Source organism: Scyliorhinus canicula, chromosome 9 (genome assembly GCF_902713615.1).
Source record: "Scyliorhinus canicula chromosome 9, sScyCan1.1, whole genome shotgun sequence".
In the NCBI taxonomy this organism is placed as follows: domain Eukaryota; kingdom Metazoa; phylum Chordata; class Chondrichthyes; order Carcharhiniformes; family Scyliorhinidae; genus Scyliorhinus; species Scyliorhinus canicula.
Genome location: NC_052154.1, coordinates 163556395 through 163573493, shown reverse-complemented (window position 1 = coordinate 163573493; position 17099 = coordinate 163556395). Strand labels below are relative to the sequence as shown.

The following is a 17099-nucleotide window of genomic DNA, read 5'->3' as shown; positions in this document are numbered from 1 at the left end:
GGAAATGTTGGAGAATCAGCAGCATGTATCACTAAACAATTTTATGCTTTTGCGTGAGGCACCCCAAATTCTTTAGCCCCACCATTAGCACCTGCACCATCAACTGTCTAGGCTCTAAACTCTGCCATTACCTCCCTCCACCTCTCCTGCTCTCCTTTTCTCCTTCTTTCAAACACTCCTTATAACTTACCTTTTTAACCAACCATTCGAGAGGTCACTTAATGTTTCCTTCTGTGACTTTGGGCGCGATTTAAAGGAAATGAAACAGAGTCCCATGTCGAGCGTGTTTAGCCAGGTATTTCCCAGAGCTGGTAGCGCCGAGAACCACCCCACTATTAAAGGGGACTTTGCTTCATCTCTGGGCCTCGGCGAAGAACGCCCCACCAAGGCCTCACTTAGTGCCATTTCCCGCACTGACTTGATGCCCCACTGTGGCCCCCAGACCCCCCCCCCCCCCCCCCCCCCCCCAATACCACAACTTACCAGTAAGGCAGTCATCAAGCCCCCTGCTCCCAACCTCATAAGAGCAGGGTACCCCCGGGCGCTTTACCCGGCATGGGCATGATGCCACCTGGGCAACTTGGCACTGCCAGTCTCTACACTGGCAGTCCCCCTACCAGCTTGGTAGTTCCAGTCACCTGGCATGGTTTACAACTCTGCGATGATGGTAAGAGGCCCTTAAAGTGGGCATTAACTGGCACTTATAGGCCTCCTGACAACTCCCATTGCTGGTAAAAGTGCAGTTGTGGTGGGGGAGGTAAGTAAGTGCTGGGACCAGCTCCAAGGCATGGTCCCAATTTGACAGTCTCCACCGCAACTCCCCCCCCCCCCCCCCCCCCCCCCTCCCCCATGTCTAACAGCCTGGCCTGAAGGTGGGCCATAAATTTCAACCCAATTATTCGCAGCCGATTTTAGATATACAGCTAAGCGTCCTCTACTTTGCTCCAGCAACATGTCTGCACTTCAACATCAGAGAGGACTTTACTGTTGCAATGTGACGTGTTTCCATTTCCCACACCAATCTTTGAGTGAAATTGTCAATTAAGCACCAATTAGTGCAAAATTAGGTTTAGTTTTACACTGCTCATTCAAACACAGGACGAAATGCAGTAGGCGCAATTCAATGGACTTCAAACTAAGTCCGGTTTCGGGCGGATTTGGTCAGGTGTTTCTCGGCGGCTGAAGTACCGCATTGGTACTTGCCCAGTTTTTGGCTCTCGGGGAGTTTCTCCCTGCCAAGGCCAAACTTCAGTTAATTTCCTGCACACAGCCCCATTCTCTGCACGCACCCTTTTAGGCCCTCACCCCACTTTCTGGACCCCAACCTCACTGCCCCCCATCTTTCTCCAGGCCCCTGGAACCTCCCCTCATCCCCGTCTAGTGGGCAAGGCCCGACCTTACCCCCCCCCCCCCCCACCGGCTCGATGTGCTTTCACATCGTTTGTGGAAACCAGTGCTAAAAGGTGTCCTGTCGAAGTCTCGCAGACGCGGCTGTTGACTCCTGGCTGCCGGGTGACAGTAGCGTCTGGGTATTTAAATGAGCCTAATATCTTATTTATATATCATTATTTGGTCATACCCAGTGAGTGTGTGATCCAGATCGCTCCGGGCGGAGCGAGCCACTGACTCACATGAGGTTTCGTGCCTCGCGAGGATCCCAATTTGGGGCTCTCGCGGGATTCCCCTGTTGCACCCTTCTCCCCGCCGGGTGCAACGCGTTGGCTGAACTATGTCCTGTGTAACTATTTCCACAAAGACATCTTACAGTCTTCCAACAAGGCAAACTTTCATCCCAATAGAGAGAACCATTCTTCAGCAGAATTGTGGGACATGGTAAAACTTGTACTATTCCTGCAGATGGCATTATTTGTCAAAAAGTTGTTCTTGCGCGAGCCAAACCTCCCAGTTTGGGAAGAGAAATAATAGAACACAAAATATTTCAATTAGTATTTTAAATTAGTATGCATTAATCCCACATTTTACAGTAATTTACTGTACTAATAAACCCCCAGCTGTCACACAGCCACATCCTTCTCTGCTGGGATTATCACTTGTCCTGGAAGAATTTTAAAAATAACTTATTGCTAGCTTAGTGATTGCATAAATCCCCAGGTGCTTTACTTACCAACTGCATAGTGCTAAATCCTATTTCCAAAGCATCTACTTAACAAGAAATCTCAGTACTGTGGAAGACAAAATAATGTGAATAGCGCAATCAATGTTAATCTGTATAATGTGTTTTTCTAACAGTTCTGCATGAAGCTTTTAAGATAATATTTAAAGTATTATTTAAAGTAATGTATAAAGTAATACATTTTCATATCAGATGTGCTATTTAATTTAAATGTTACGCCAAAAACTAGAAGCAGTGTAATAAGCGTGCACAACTATTTTCTTTTGAAATTGGTTAAGTTTGAAATGGAAAAGGTGTATTTTCTTCCATTGAAGTCTCCTGTAATTATATAAAACATTTCTTCTTTTCTCATAGATTTATGCAAAGATGCCTCATCGAGTGAAGTATTCCTGCTGGCTTCCGCTGCTCTCGCCAACATCACGTTCTTTGATTCAATGGCCTGTGAGATATTGCTGCAGCTGAATGCAACTAAAATTCTTATCGAAGCCTGTCGTGACCCACAGAGAGTTGACACTCCTTACTCCAAAGATCAGGTTACTGCCTTTAGATAGAGCATTGATCATATCATACATGGAAAAATTGAATCTATTTGAAGCCTTATTCTCATTAAAGAGATAAAGGTAGAATATGAACCAACAAAAATGCGCATGAAAATTCACCAATTAGTGCAGAATTAGGTTTAGTTTGTTTCTGCAGATTTAAAGATATGGGGCGGGGCGGGGGTCCCGGAGGGACAGAGTGGCGTGAACCACTCCGGCGTTGGGCCGCCCCAAAGGTGTGGATTCCCCACCAGATTCCTCCGCACCTTTAGGGGCTAGGCCCGCACCTTTCGGGGGTAGGCCCGCCCCGGAGTGATTGGCGCACCGCCGGCTGGCGTGGAAGGCCTTTGGCGCCACGCCAGCCGGGGCTGAAGGGACTCCGCTGGCCGGCAGGGTCTGCTCATGTGCGGGAGCGTCAGCAGCTGCTGGTGTCATCCCCACGCATGTGCGGGGGGGGGGTTACCTACGCGTCGGCCATCGCGGAGACCTACACAGCCGACGCGCAGTAAAAGAGTGCTCCCGCGGCACAGGCCCGCCCGTGGATCGGTGGGCCCATATCGCGGGCCAGGCCACCGTGGGGGCACCCCCTGGGCCCAGATCGCCCCCCCCCCCCCCCCCCCCCCAGGACCCCGGAGCCACCTGCACAGCCAGGTCCCGCCAGTAAGGGACCTGGTTCAATTCACGCCGGCGGGACTGGCATAGCAGCAGCGGGACTTCGGCCCATTGTGGGCCAGAGAATCGCCAGGGGTGGCCCGCCGACCAGCGAGGCACGATTCCCGCCGCTGCCAAATTTCCGGTGCCGGAGAATCCGGCGGGCGGCAGGGGCGGGATTCACGCCGCCCCCCGCCGACTCTCCGACCCGGCGGGGAGTCGGAGAATCCCGCCGATGGTGTGGAGACTTTAGCTTTGACTCCAGAATGGACACGGTATCAATAGTGCAGCCATTATCAAATGGACTGAAAAAAGTTTGTAAATGTTTTTCCTTCCCTCATTTTCATAACACAGATACATTTGCAGGAAAGCACATTTTGGAATCACTGAATTGAATTCACATTAATCGAATTTGTACTCCTTCCATCTGTTTTAATAATGGGGCAGTACTTTAAAAATCAACATATCAGTTGATCTCAACTGGATGTTTCCACTAGTCGGAGACTCTAGGACCCGAGGACACAGACTCAGACTGAAGGGATGATCCTTTAAAGCTGAGATGAGGAGGAATTTCTTCAGCCAGAGGGCGGTGAATCTGTGGAACACATTGCTGCAGTAGGTTGTGGAGGCCAAGTCACTGAATGTCCTTAAGACAGAGATAGATAGATTCTTAATTAATTAGGGGATCAGGGGTTATGGGGAGCAGGCAGGAAAATGGGGATGAAAAACATATGCATCATGATTGAACGGCAGAGCAAACTCGATGGACTGAATGGCCTAATTCAGCTCCTATGTCTTATGGTCCTATTTTTCTTTTGTGCTGTGGAAATGCTGCCTTTCTTGGTTATAATGTTCCAACATTATTATCCCTATAGAATTATGACGTTATTGGTGAAGTGAGAGTCATACCAACTATGCGATTCAAATACTTTGAAAGAAAACAGAATAGACTTGAGCGGCAAGTTGCTGGACTGATGGCCTGCTGTGAATCTGGGGGATTTGCACAAGCAGCAGCCCTCTAGCACTGGAAAACCAGTGAGTCCTGCCCTGCCAAATATTGGCCATGTTAACTTACAAAGAAGAACAGTTCAAAGGAGTCAATGTTTCCTGCAGCAGAATGAAATCTACATCAGGGACCCGTTGTTGATCTAAAGGGCTAAATAGCCAAAAGGGATAAAAATCAGAAGCTTTCCCTCACTTTGTGGCACATTGCTCAGCAAAGCCAATTTTCAGCCACAGTGCAGTCTGCAGATCAGAATTAAGGCGTCGCTAACCTTTTGCAAGTCTAGCTGTACAAATTCTTGCTTTTCCATTTCAATAAAAATGGTAGTTTAGTTTAGAGGGAGTCGATTTGAGCCTTTGTTCCTGCGAGATCGGTAGTTCTCTCACTAAAATACCGACTCTGATCTTACTTCTTTGTGCAATCATGTCTTTGCATCCTCTTTCAAAGTTAATATCCATTGCAGACAGCTTTGTACGGTTGGCTAAAGACTGATGATACTTGTAGTGAGACAGTGTTCTTGGCCTTGACTGAGAATATTGGGTGCACTGATCTCAGCATCTTAGGGGGGAAAAAAATCATCCCAGAATTTCTCGGGTATGTGTAGGTTGGGTGAGGACATGGTCAAAGATGGCCTCAGGAGTCTTTGAGTGTTTGTGAACAAGACATTTTTGTAATAGTATCTTCTGCTGCTTTTTTAAAATCCATAATATCAAAATTAAAGATTTTCCTGACTACAATGCAGGAATTTGCAGAATAATTACTTTGGACAGGTGGGCCAAAGAACAAGTTTACCCAAGGCTAATGTTTCCTGTTTTTTGTGTTTATTGAGAATTCACTATGTATGGAATTAACTGCTGATTATGAAGCATTTAATGAGAACAGATAGAGGGGTACAGCTCTATTAGATGATCACTAGTGTGGTGAAAAATATTTTGTGAGCTTTTTAATGATCTTGAATTCAAGATGCAAGGATTTTGTAAATAAACCTCAAGGGTTTCTATCTTTGCAGATCTGACTGAAGAAGTTTTATATAAATTATATATTTGTTAATAATTACAGCAGAAAGAAGCTAAAATTGAAACATGGCGTGTATTCATATATGTAGCTGATGGTCTAGAAATGACAGATCAAGCCCTTCTATATATAAAAGTCTTTTGTTCCAGACCACATCACCATGGGAAAATTGTCTTGTATTTGTATCGCATCTTATCTTATTTCCGATAAATAATTCAAAAAGCATCACTTGAAATGATTCATTCTGAATGTGGCGACCATTGTTATTTGAGCAGCCATTTTCCAACCAGCAAGATTCCACGGGCGGAATTCTCCGCTCCCGGGAAAGATCGGGAGGGCCGTCATGAACTCGGCCGAGTTTCACGACGGCCTCGGAGGCCGCTCCTCGCCCCCTATTCTCCCCTCCCGGCGGGGCTAGGAGCCGTGGGGGCATCACGCCAAGAATGATGCGGCCAGCATGCCTAATGACGTCAGCCGCGCATGCGCAGGCTGGCCGGCTCCAACCCGCGCATGCGCGGCTGACGTCATGACGCTGACGGCACGAACCCACGCATGCACAGGGCCGTCTTTCCTCTCAGCCGCCCCGCAAAAGGGGAAATAGTGCGTCCGATTTGGACGCCGGCCCGACGATCGGTGGGCACCGATCGCGGGCCTGTCCCCTCCCAAGCACAGTCGTGGTCCTCTTTCCTTGCTAAGCCACCTACAAGCCCCAAACGGGCTTCTCACTCCCGTTTCACGACTGCAGCGACCAGGTGTGTTTGCCACCATCTTGAAACGGCCGCGAACGGCAGGCCGCTCGGCCCATCCGGGTCGGAGAATCGCCGTTCGCCGTGAAAAACGGCAAGCGCCGATTCTTCCGAGCGGGGGGTGGGGAAAATCGTGGGGGGTGCCAGGGGGACGTGAAATTTGTCAGGGGGCCCTCCCGCGATTCTCCCACCCGGCGTGGGGAGCAGAGAATCGTGCCCCACAAATAGCAATGAACTTAACAGCCACTGAATCTCTTTGTGTTAGAATTGGTTGAGGGAGGAATGCCAACCAGAATCACTGGGAGAAACCCATGCTCTGCTTTGAATAATGTGTTGGTATTTTTGTAGCAACCACTTAAACCTCCAGACCAGACAAACAGAAGTTCATAAGATATACGAGCAGAATTAGGCAATTTGACCCATTGAGTCTGCTCGCCATTCGATCATGGCTGATGTCATCCTGGCCATAACTCCACTGTCCTGCCCGTTCTCCATAACCTTTCAACCCTTTACCAATTAAATATCTGTCTAATTCCTCCTTAAGCTTACTCACTGTCCCAGCATCCACTGTGCTCTGGGGTGGCAGGTTTAATGTATCACTTGGCACCGCTGACAATGAAACACTTCCTCAGCACTGCCTCATGGCTTTATGTAGCTCCCGACAGTATTTGTTCGATATTGTTTATTCATTGGATAGCATTCTTGTTGCCTATCATCTACAGCCCCAAGTCTGAGTAATTCTGTTCATCTATCAATACAATAAAGATATTAATTTAAATATATCTTATCATCAAACTATTGGTCTGTCATCCAATCTTAACTTCCGTGAGTTAAACATTGATAAACAACCTGCTTGAACTGTGCAGTGGACTCTTTCCCGCCCTGATAATTCTACAACCTTCCTGCCACTATTTAGGACAAAACCAAACAGTGCCCTGCCTCCCTCCTTAATCTACTCCAGCTCGCCAATCCCATCCTCATCCAAACCTGATTTTTTTTTGCCTCATCTAATTACGCCTCCTTTCACCCCAAGCTTTGGAGACCATGCCTGAAGGCCTCATGCTCTGCAATTGACTCTATCTTTTCTGCTTCTCTACCTATACTTCATCTTGAAAGCCGTCTCTTTGGTCAGCTTTTGAGGCATGCTGCCTCACAGGTCTCTGGGTTTAATTCCAGACGTGAGTGACTGTCAGTGTGGAGTTTGCACCTTTCTCCTCGTGTCTGCGTGGGATTCCTCCGGGTGCTCGAGTTTCCTCCCACAATCCAAAGGTGTGCAGGTTAGGTGGATTGGCCATGCAGGAATTGCCACTTAGTGTCCAAAGATGTGTAGGTTAAGTGGGGAAAGGGCGGGGGAGTGGCCCTGGATAGGGTGCTCTCTCAGATGGTTAATGCAGACTCGATGGGCCGAATGGCCTCCTTCTGCACTGTAGGAATTCTGTGTTTCTATTTGTTTTCCCAATGCCTTTGTGAAGCAGCTTGGAATATTTTCCATGTTAAAAATGCCGAATAACTGCTTAATGTTGTTCAGCAACATTAAAGTTAATGGCATTGATAAAGAAACAAAAGTATCTCTGCTTCAGTGGGAATGGAGATGTGTTTAAAACTATCACCTTCACCTGATCACCAAAATGCAGCTAGACATATCAGACCATTCGGGGGCTTTACATGGCGTGGCTGCCAGCCCCCCTCCGGGCGGAGCATCGGTACGGGGGCGGCACCGACTGTTTGGTCGTAATACTGGACACATGCTCCAGATATAGTCTCAAAATCGGAGAATCCAACCCTAAGTGTTGAGGCCAACGCAGAATTTGTGGACTTTCATGACAGAAAAACTGGCAGCACACCTGGACCGATTCCCCTCCTGTGGAGGGGCTAGCACCGGCGCCACATGGAACACAGTCGATTCCAATGAAAAACCGGTGTGGGATTCGTCAGCTCCGTGATTGTCACTTAGGAGGCTGACAAGCTGCAGCTGCACAATGACATTACAATCCACACAAACGTTCATCCCAGCCAACAAGATGGCACTGGTTGCACTGGGGCGTGCCCATATAGCTGATGGGTCGGCTGGGGCCAGAGGGTACCCGGGGGGTCGCCTGGGGGGGACACCTGTATGACCCGTGGCCCTAAGTTCACATTGTGCAGTCAGCGGCGTGCGCAGCTGCATGGCTGTTTTGCCAGCTTTGGCAAAGGTTTTCCGTGCCCGTCCACCCAAGCCTGACAGCCCACCTCCTGGCCAACCCCTATGGCCAGCAGCACAACTGTCAGCAAACTATGGCGATGTTGGACACTTTCCATAACCCCTCTCTCTCCCTCAGCAGCCACCATGTCAGTTTCATGATTTTTAAAAGCACCGTGTCATCGAGAACTTGGCCCTAATTTTGTGTAAACAATGTTTACTGTACCTGCATTCCGGAACGCATTGATGCTGCTGTCAAGGTGACGGAGAATTGCGATTTGGTTCAAATCGGCGCCTGCCACAATTTTCAAGTTGGAACTGATTCTTTGCCCAGTTGCCTTTACAATTTCGCCATCGGCCAAAGGAGAATCCCGGCCCCGATATAACAAGGCCCATGTTGCCACTCATGCTGTCATTGAGCGGTGCATCGGACTGCTCAAAATGCAGTTCTGATGCTTGGACCATTCTGGTGGTGCCCTGCAGTACATCCCACAGAGGGTCTCCCGCTTTGTGGTGGTCTGCTGTGCCCTCCACAACTTGGCACAGCAGCGGAGTGACATGCTCGAGGAGGAGGAGGGACATGCGGCTTCAGCTGAGGAGGAGGTGGAACTTGGGGGGATGGATAACGAGCCCGGGGAGGACCCGTAGGAGAAACAGAGGATGGAGGACAGGCGGCGGGGAGGGTCCGGCATGCCCGGTGGAACCCGGGAGCCCCTTATCCTCACCAGATTCTCATAGGATGAGGTTTTGCCCATCAGCTCACCCCCTTCTCCCTCCCCCCCATTCTGTTCCTTCCTCCTCCTCCATCCATTCACCCCCTGCCCCCCATTTCCCTGCTTCCTCGCCCATTCCTCTCCTTCACCCCCATTCCCCCATCTGACTATTCTTTTCCACCCCCCCACGGCCCCAGGGTCTGTGACATATTACCTCTGGGCAATGGTCCTGTGTCGGTACTGTCACTGGTTGATGATAAATCACTGTGAGGTTAGCTCTGGTGCTCCTCAGTTTATGCCGAATCTGACCTCTCATTCTGCTAACGGCACGCTCACACCCATCCACTGAATGGGGTCTGCATTGGCAACATTTGATCTTGGACCACTGTGTCTGGGGGAGCAGGGGGTGGGGAGTGCAGAGTGGTGGCAGACCCCCTGTGAAAATTAACGTGGAAGAGGCTTTGCATGTATCAGGTGTAACAATTTTAAATTGTGAACATTTGACATTTCCATTCCCCCGAGCTGTAGATAGTGCCACCCTGCCACTCCACCTGCCATGCCCAATCAGTAATCCTTAATCTTCTTGATCTTCCATGGTCTACTGCTGCGTCTAGATGTGTTCCCCAGAATGCACATTAGAGGTGGAGGCAGCCTGCTGCTTTTCGCGCCTTGTGGCCTTTGATGCCCTTGGCCGATGTCCTCTGGAGGGCCTGGATCTTGAGGGCTTGCATGGCTGGAGGACCAGGGAGGCCCTCACCTTCACCAGGTTCTCATAGAATGAGGCCTTGCCGTGCCACCATGTTCTGACTGCTGCCCTTGAGATGTGCCGTTGCCAGCAGGGGGGATTCAGAACTGGTGACTGCCGTCGACTCCTTGGTGGCAAGCCCCGGGTTGGCCTCCAGTGCTTTCTGTCGATGCCCACAACGATTGTCCTCAGTGACTGGGCTCAGCTCTGCAGTGCCTTGGCAATGTCCTCCTGCAACTGCGATATGTCCTTCATCAACTGGGACATGCTCTGGAGTGCCTCAGTAATGTCCTCCTGTGTATGGCAATTGTTCCCCAGTGACTGGGACATGATGTTGAGGCCCTCAGGCATTGTCATCACAGATTGAGCCTTGCCTTGGACGCCACCACTCAAGATGCTGACATCGTGCTCCAGGTTTTCCACTGCAGTCGCGATTGTAACAGTGTTGGCCTTGATGCCATGGATTGCAGGCGTCATCTCCTGTGCTCGGGGAATTTGGGAATCCTCAAATTGGCTACGCACTCTCTGGAATGTCGCTGACATGCCCTGTTGAATTTCACATCCATGTCCTGGCATCTAAATTAGCTCTGGGCTAACCTTGTCATGAGTCTCGGCATCTGATGGAGTTCTGGGATCCAGCAGACCTCCGACTGCTGACTCTCTTTGATATTCCTGCCTCCACCTGATGTGCATCAGGAATTGTGTGGTGTTTACCAGATTGTGCCCCAGAAGCTTGTCCACTCATGTCACCGAGGTGTGTCTCTGTACTGGTGGAAGGTGGGGGTGATAGGTGTGACGCCTTGACTATGGTCTACTTGGAGCTGCCGTCTTGGGTGGCAGAACGGGAATGACTCTGGAATGCCTGGCCCCATCAGATGGAGAGCCTGCGAGAGAATGGACATGTGGCCAGTGACATGAACAACTCACTTGAGATAGGTCATCTGGGTTAAGGGGCAATGGATCCTCACCTCTGCAGCGCAGACCAACCTCGCTTTCGGTGACTGCTCTCTCCTCGATCACCCCACGATCTCCAGGGCCCATTCCTCATAGGGGGTGAGGACTCGGATCTCTGCTACTCCACCCTCCGTCTTGTCCCTTTCCCGCTTATTATGGGCTGTCTTCTCCTGTGGGAACAAAGAGAGGGTTTTATGAGCTGGGCGCTTGATGGATCAGGGGGTCTATAGCAGGTGGCATGTGTGGGCACTGCAACTGGCTATGAAGGGGTTGTGCTGGTGGGTGCCAGGGAGCGCTGAGGAACAAGCACACAAAGATCAGATGTGTAGAGCGAACGAGGTGTCAGCCAGTGATTTGTGGAGTGGGGGTTGGGTATTTGTGGGGTGGCAGGCAAAACTGATGCCAGGAGAGAGGTGGCAACTTACCCTTGAAGCTCAGTGGAGGTCGTTGGTCTTCTTTTGACATTGGGCGCTGGTTCTGCTGATCATGCTGCCCGCACTGACAGTTGCTGCCACTGTCTCCCAGGTGGCATTGGTGACCTTGCTGGTCCTCCGACCGCCTCGGGGGAAAAAGATGTCCCATCCCGCATCCACAGTGCCGAGAAGCCTGGTCAGGTGGGCGTTACAAAAGCCAGTCGAAGGTCTGTGCACTGCCGTGCTTGTGTGTTGTCTGGAGTGAGTGGTGAGGTAGCGTTTATCAGCCGCTCCCCCTTGTTAGCGGTGAGACGCTGAGTTGTGAGTCAGAGGAATCAGACGCTGGGACAGCCAGTAATGGTGAGAAGCTCACGGGGGCTCATTTCCGGTACTAAGTGCCATTAAATACGGGCCACAATCTCGTCAATGTGGCCGTTGGGAAACGCCCCGCCAATCACGCGCAAAATGACACTTAGAAATGTTTCCGTTAAATTGCGCCCTTTGTTTTTATTACTGCAGGCAACTTTTCCTTTGAAAGGTCAGACATTTGAACCAGTCACTATAAATAGAGCTGAATGATTTTTGTAAGATGTTCAATTCATATTGGTGAAATAAGCAGGAATTAGTTTATTGAGGCATTCAAGGCAGATTAATTGATTTGGCTGGCAACTGCAAAGCAAGCCCCTTGAGATAGCTCTGAGTTATGCTTTTCTGAAACTGACTAGATATGCAGCATTGTTTTGAAGCTGAATTCACTAATATTATATTATGAAACTGAGCAAAGATTAAATTGGAACTCTAATTTAGATTTCGAAAACAGTACTACAAAACTACCTGTGCTCAGTCCAAACCCATTGCATTGTCATGTGACAGAACACAGAGTTCAAACTAAAGATTCCTGGAATAAAATGTCACCGGCAGTCACCAAAAATAAATTGTGGGAGAGCTTTGTGTCCTTACCTCAAAAATGGAAGTACGATGGTGCCTGATGTAGATGAGGAAAAGGAGGGGATGAATACTTGAAGGTTTTCAGAGGTGACAGTATGCAGATGAGAAAGGAAATCATTGCAAGAGATGCTGCGGTTATGACTGTCATGGGAATGTCACTTTAAGAAATGTTTGTCTTCTCAAGTGGCTGTAGTGATGTCATTGTGTGGGTGGAGCTGGGCTTGGGCTCTGCTTTTTTACTTTCGTTTTGAGATGGAAGCTGTTTGTGGCTCTGAGTTTTACTTTCGGTTTTCAAGTCAAGAAAGTGTATTTTGGTTTCTCTCTCTGCATGCTAAAGAATGTCTCCAGATCACTTGATCATTCCAAAGTAATACTTGTTTCTGTAAGGAATGCAAACCTACTGCTTTTTGTAGGAAAAAAGGATGTTGATCTTATGGATGTGGTTCAGAAAGTTTTTAAGGGTTACCTATAGAGTACTGTATCTTTGGGGAGGGGGTATCAGTGTTGGTAGTTGATAAGACTTTTATTGTGTGTTTATAAAATGTTAACTAGGTTCATAGAATAAACATTGTTATGTTTAAAAATACTTAAGATCTCTGTTGCATCACACCTGGAAAGTGGGCCCTTGTGCTCCTCATAACCAAAATCTATGAAAAGTTGTTGGTCAGATGAATTCCATGATATATTTTGGTGTTCTCTAAACCCTGGCCCATAACATGACTCAATAGACTAGAGTGGAAAATAAATCAAAGACAGTCTCACCAAGATGGACCGTTTTGGGAACTTGTTGGGACAGGATGTTACAGCCATTGTATTGAAGGCTGCAAAGAGGAATAATGCACCATTATTGGAATCGCAGAGAACGTCTGGTGCGTCTTTAGTAAGTTGGTGCTGTAGGAGTGCACACTCGAGTGGAGAGATTCCCTCATCCTTTCATGAGTTGCGAGCATCGCTGCCAAGGCCAGTGTTTGTGGTTTATCATTAACTGCCCTTGAGAATGTAATAATAATCTCTATTGTCACAAGTAGGCTTCCATTAACACTGCAATGAAGTTACTGTGAAAAGCCCCTAGTCGCCACACTCTAGCGCCTGTTTGGGTACACAGAGGGAGAATTCAGAATGTCCAAATTACCTAACAACACGTCTTTTGGGACTTGTGAGAGGAAACCGGAACACCCGGAGGAAACCCACGCAGACACAGGGAGAACGTGCAGACATTGCACAGATAGTGACCCAAGCGGCAATTAAATCTGGGACCTTGGTGCTGTGAAGCAACAGTGCTAATCACTGTGCTACCGTGCTGCCCATCCCTGTCTCAGCACATCTGCTTTTGAAACCCTCATCCATGCCTTTATCACCCGTAGACTTGATTATATAATATAATCCTCGCTGGGCTTCCGCATTGTAAGTAAACCTGAGGTCATCTGCTGCCCATGTACTGCACCAAATTCTCTTTGTGTATTCTCCCTGTGCTCTCACCCACACTGGCTCCCAGCTAAGCAACCCTTTGATTTTAAAATGTTCATCCTGGTTTTTAAGTTTCTCCATGGCCTTGCTCCTCCCTATCTCTTTAATCTCCTCCGGCCTTACAATCCTCAGATATGGGACAGCAAAGTGGCACAGTGGTTAGCGCTGCTGCTTCACAGCACCAAGGACCCGACCTAGGGTGACTGTCTGTATTTGCACATTGTCCCTAGTGTCTGGGTGGGTTTACTCCGGGTGCTCTGGATTCCTTCTGCAGTCCAAAGATGTGCAGGTTAGGTGAATTGGTCATGGTAAAAAATTGCTCCTTCGTGTGCAAAAATGTGTAGGTTAGGTGGGGTTGCGGGGTTGCAGGATTGATCACTGTCAATCTGATTTCCTATTGATTCCACCCCACGCCCCTGGGAAATCCGCCCTGGGGTTGTAACATCAGCGGGACCAGAAGATCCCATCGGCGTGAACAGCTGGAAGATCTCGCCCAAGGTCTCTGTGAAATGCTTTGTCACTTTTTATTGTGTTAAATGTACATTATAAATGCAAATTGTTGTTACTGTTGTAAAATATAGTGACTGTTGTAATAGAGAGAAACGCAGTAGCCAGATTGTGCACAGCAAGGTCCCAAAAACACAACCTGATTGTCTCCTGCTGCCATGTTGGTTGATGGATTAACATTGGCCAAGACAGATAGCTAGTTTAGGATAAAAGGAGAGGAAAACTGGAGAGGAAAACTGCAGCCTGAGAATGTTAAAACTGCTGTCTGGCCTCACTGTACAATTTTTGCTAATTGGACACGTTTATGTACTGTACCCAATACAGGTAGTGACAATACTGGCAAACATGGCTGTATTAGACCAATGTGCTTCTGAGATGATACAGGAAAATGGTAAGCAATAGTTTCACTTCTTCTGTTTTAATGTGCGACACAAGTATACTTACAATTTACAGGCTCATATACACATTTATTCATTGGACTTTGTAGCCGATTCATCGGCTTATCAGAATGATAAATTAAATAACTTCAATTGTATACCTCGAGATGAATTAATACATTTTGAGTAATATGGATTTTCCTTCTAAATTATTATTATTATTAATTATAATATAAATTATTAGTTGACAATCAGCAATAAGAATGGAAGTTCAGCAGAATATTTCAATTCAAAGCACAATTGACTGATGGAAGAAAACATCTGAGACTCCTTGAAAACAGTAGAGATGAGTTCATAATACAATTGGATGGTCGGGGGAAATTGAGAAACATCAGCAGTGCACTTCAGTGAAATAGATAATAAGGTGCAATAAGACTGATAATTTATTCTCAGCCCATTTTACACTACTTTCCAACTTGCTAGGAGAAGAGATATTGAGAAATATGCAGATTGGAATCAGGCTCGGTGACATCGGTAATTAATGTGTTTCTATGAAATTCTTTTATCTGCTGTTTTTACTAAGGCGGATTGAGGAATTCCATGTAAACACAGGTGGTGGGCGTGGTTTGTATTGGGGAAAACAAATTTAAAAAACAAAACAAAAAGGGGGCTAAGATGAAAGGGAAAGTGCACAATACCCCCATCACTCCTTCCCCCACAGGGCCATCTGTCACTTGTTTTTCAGTTTTGCTGTCACTGATGTCATGGGAGTGTCCCTTTAAGAAAGGTTTTTGTCTTATCACATGGCTTCAGTTAGGTCATTGTGTGGGTGGAGCTGGGCTGTGTCTCTGTGAGCCGTTTTTGCTTTCGTTTTCAGTTTTGACTGCTGTGGACTCAGACAGGAGAAAGAAGTGTTTTGTTCCTGTCTTTCTCTTTTAATTTTAAATATCTGTTCCAGTAAAAATCATCTTGGTAGTGACTTTTAAGGCATAGTTTGCTTTCCAGAAGGATTAAAACCTGCTGGTGAGACGGGGTCAGAATCTCAGGAAAAGCCAGTCTTATTCAAGTGAGAATGTAGAGTGCTGGGCCTCGCCCTTGAAAAGGGGGTTTTGGTTTGTGGGATTTTGTTTTTGAATTGGAACAGTTAAGGGGGAATTCATTCAGTGTTATACATAAATTACTGTAGCTGTGGGGTATCTTTATGTTTGTAATTGATAATATTTCTTGCTGTGTGTTTATATAAATTTTAACTAAGTTCTTAGAATAAAGCTTGATTAAAGTATCTGGGAAGACTGTTGAATCACACCTCAAATGAAGGCTCTTGTGCTCATGTTAGCCCAATTTAACAAAAAGTTCCAGGTCAGGTGAACTCCACAATACACTTTGGAGTTTTTAAATCTTGGCCCATAACACTGAGCACTGACCTTAGTTATCCTATTAACACATTCTGCTACCTTCCCTTTATGCCACAATTGGCACTTCTTTAGTCCTTAATGCCACCATTAACACTCCCTTTGTCTTGTGTCCATGACACCTTTGTCAATCTCGCCTTACTCTGACCTCTCCCGGAACTCCTATTCTGCCCAATGTCTTCAACCTCCTCTCCAACTACACCTTTCATGACATTTCTATCCCTCTTCAGTTCTGAAGAAGAGTCTCTCTCTCTGCACAGATGCTGCTGGATCTGCGTTTTCTGTTTTGATTTCAGATTTACAGCATTTGCAGTACTTTATCTCTATTTAAAACCTGACTATTGATTGCTGCTACGTCTGTGGAAGCTTTTCTGACATGTCTAATTAACCTGGACAAGATGCAAGGGATAAGGCTGAATACCCAATAGTTCCTGCAACCTCCAAGCTCATTCTCTTTGTTGCCAGGAGTCTTGATTGTCATTACTAGCACGACTGAAGAGAACTGATCATCAGGCTGATCAATAAGTTGAAAAAACATTCATGAATGTAATGAATTATATTCCAGGCACTTGAGTACAGATGCAAAAGTCTCCAACATTGTCTCCATTTCACAGTGATGTAGGTGACAGGTATAATTGGGCACATCCTACATTCTGTTGCAAGCAGTGCTGGTACTGCATTCACTGGTATAACAAGGCCATACGTCCCTGGAAGAAATAGATACATCTTACACGGTAATGGGTAATAAAAGGCCAGATGTTAAAATCAAACTTGTGGTTAGATCTTGCTAGTAGAAGTATTCTGTCAGCCAGCTATAATGACATTAAAACAGCAATGGTTTTATAGCATTAGCTCTGCACCTATTATCTTAACATGCAGCATCAATGGTAACTGTTTGCCTTTAATCATTCACCCCCTTGCATTTCTTGTACTCCTAATGTAAAGAGGGGCTTCCTTCCACACAGAAAATATTTGCACTGATGCAATGTAATGCATGTGCCCGCAATTTCTTTTTACGGAAAATAATTGTGCATTTTGGGTTATTTTAACAGTCACATTTACTGCCTGTTGATTGCATGAATGGCACCAAATTGCATTACAAAAGAGAAACTGAGGTAGTAACAGCAGTAACCGAATGATGGTGATAAAGCGTCAATAAACCACCAGAGTACAGGAGTGGGGGTTGGGGGAAGGGGGAGGGGGGCATGGGCAGAGGCTTTCTTTGTACCAATATGGTCGTAAACTCATGAATTTGATTCAAATGTTAATGAGTTAGCAGCACTAACTGAAAAAAATC

The 17099-nt window shown here is 47.0% G+C and overlaps 1 protein-coding gene across 1 annotated transcript in view; it reads left to right on the top strand.

Annotated features, from left to right (window-relative positions):
* LOC119971858 (protein inscuteable homolog) overlaps positions 1 to 17099 on the top strand; it is a 442888-nt gene that overhangs the window by 412945 nt on the left and 12844 nt on the right. Inside the window, exons 8-9 of the mRNA XM_038808087.1 lie at positions 2489 to 2667; positions 14338 to 14404. Coding sequence (XP_038664015.1) covers positions 2489 to 2667; positions 14338 to 14404 — 246 coding nt within the window. The remainder of the gene's footprint in view (positions 1 to 2488; positions 2668 to 14337; positions 14405 to 17099) is intronic.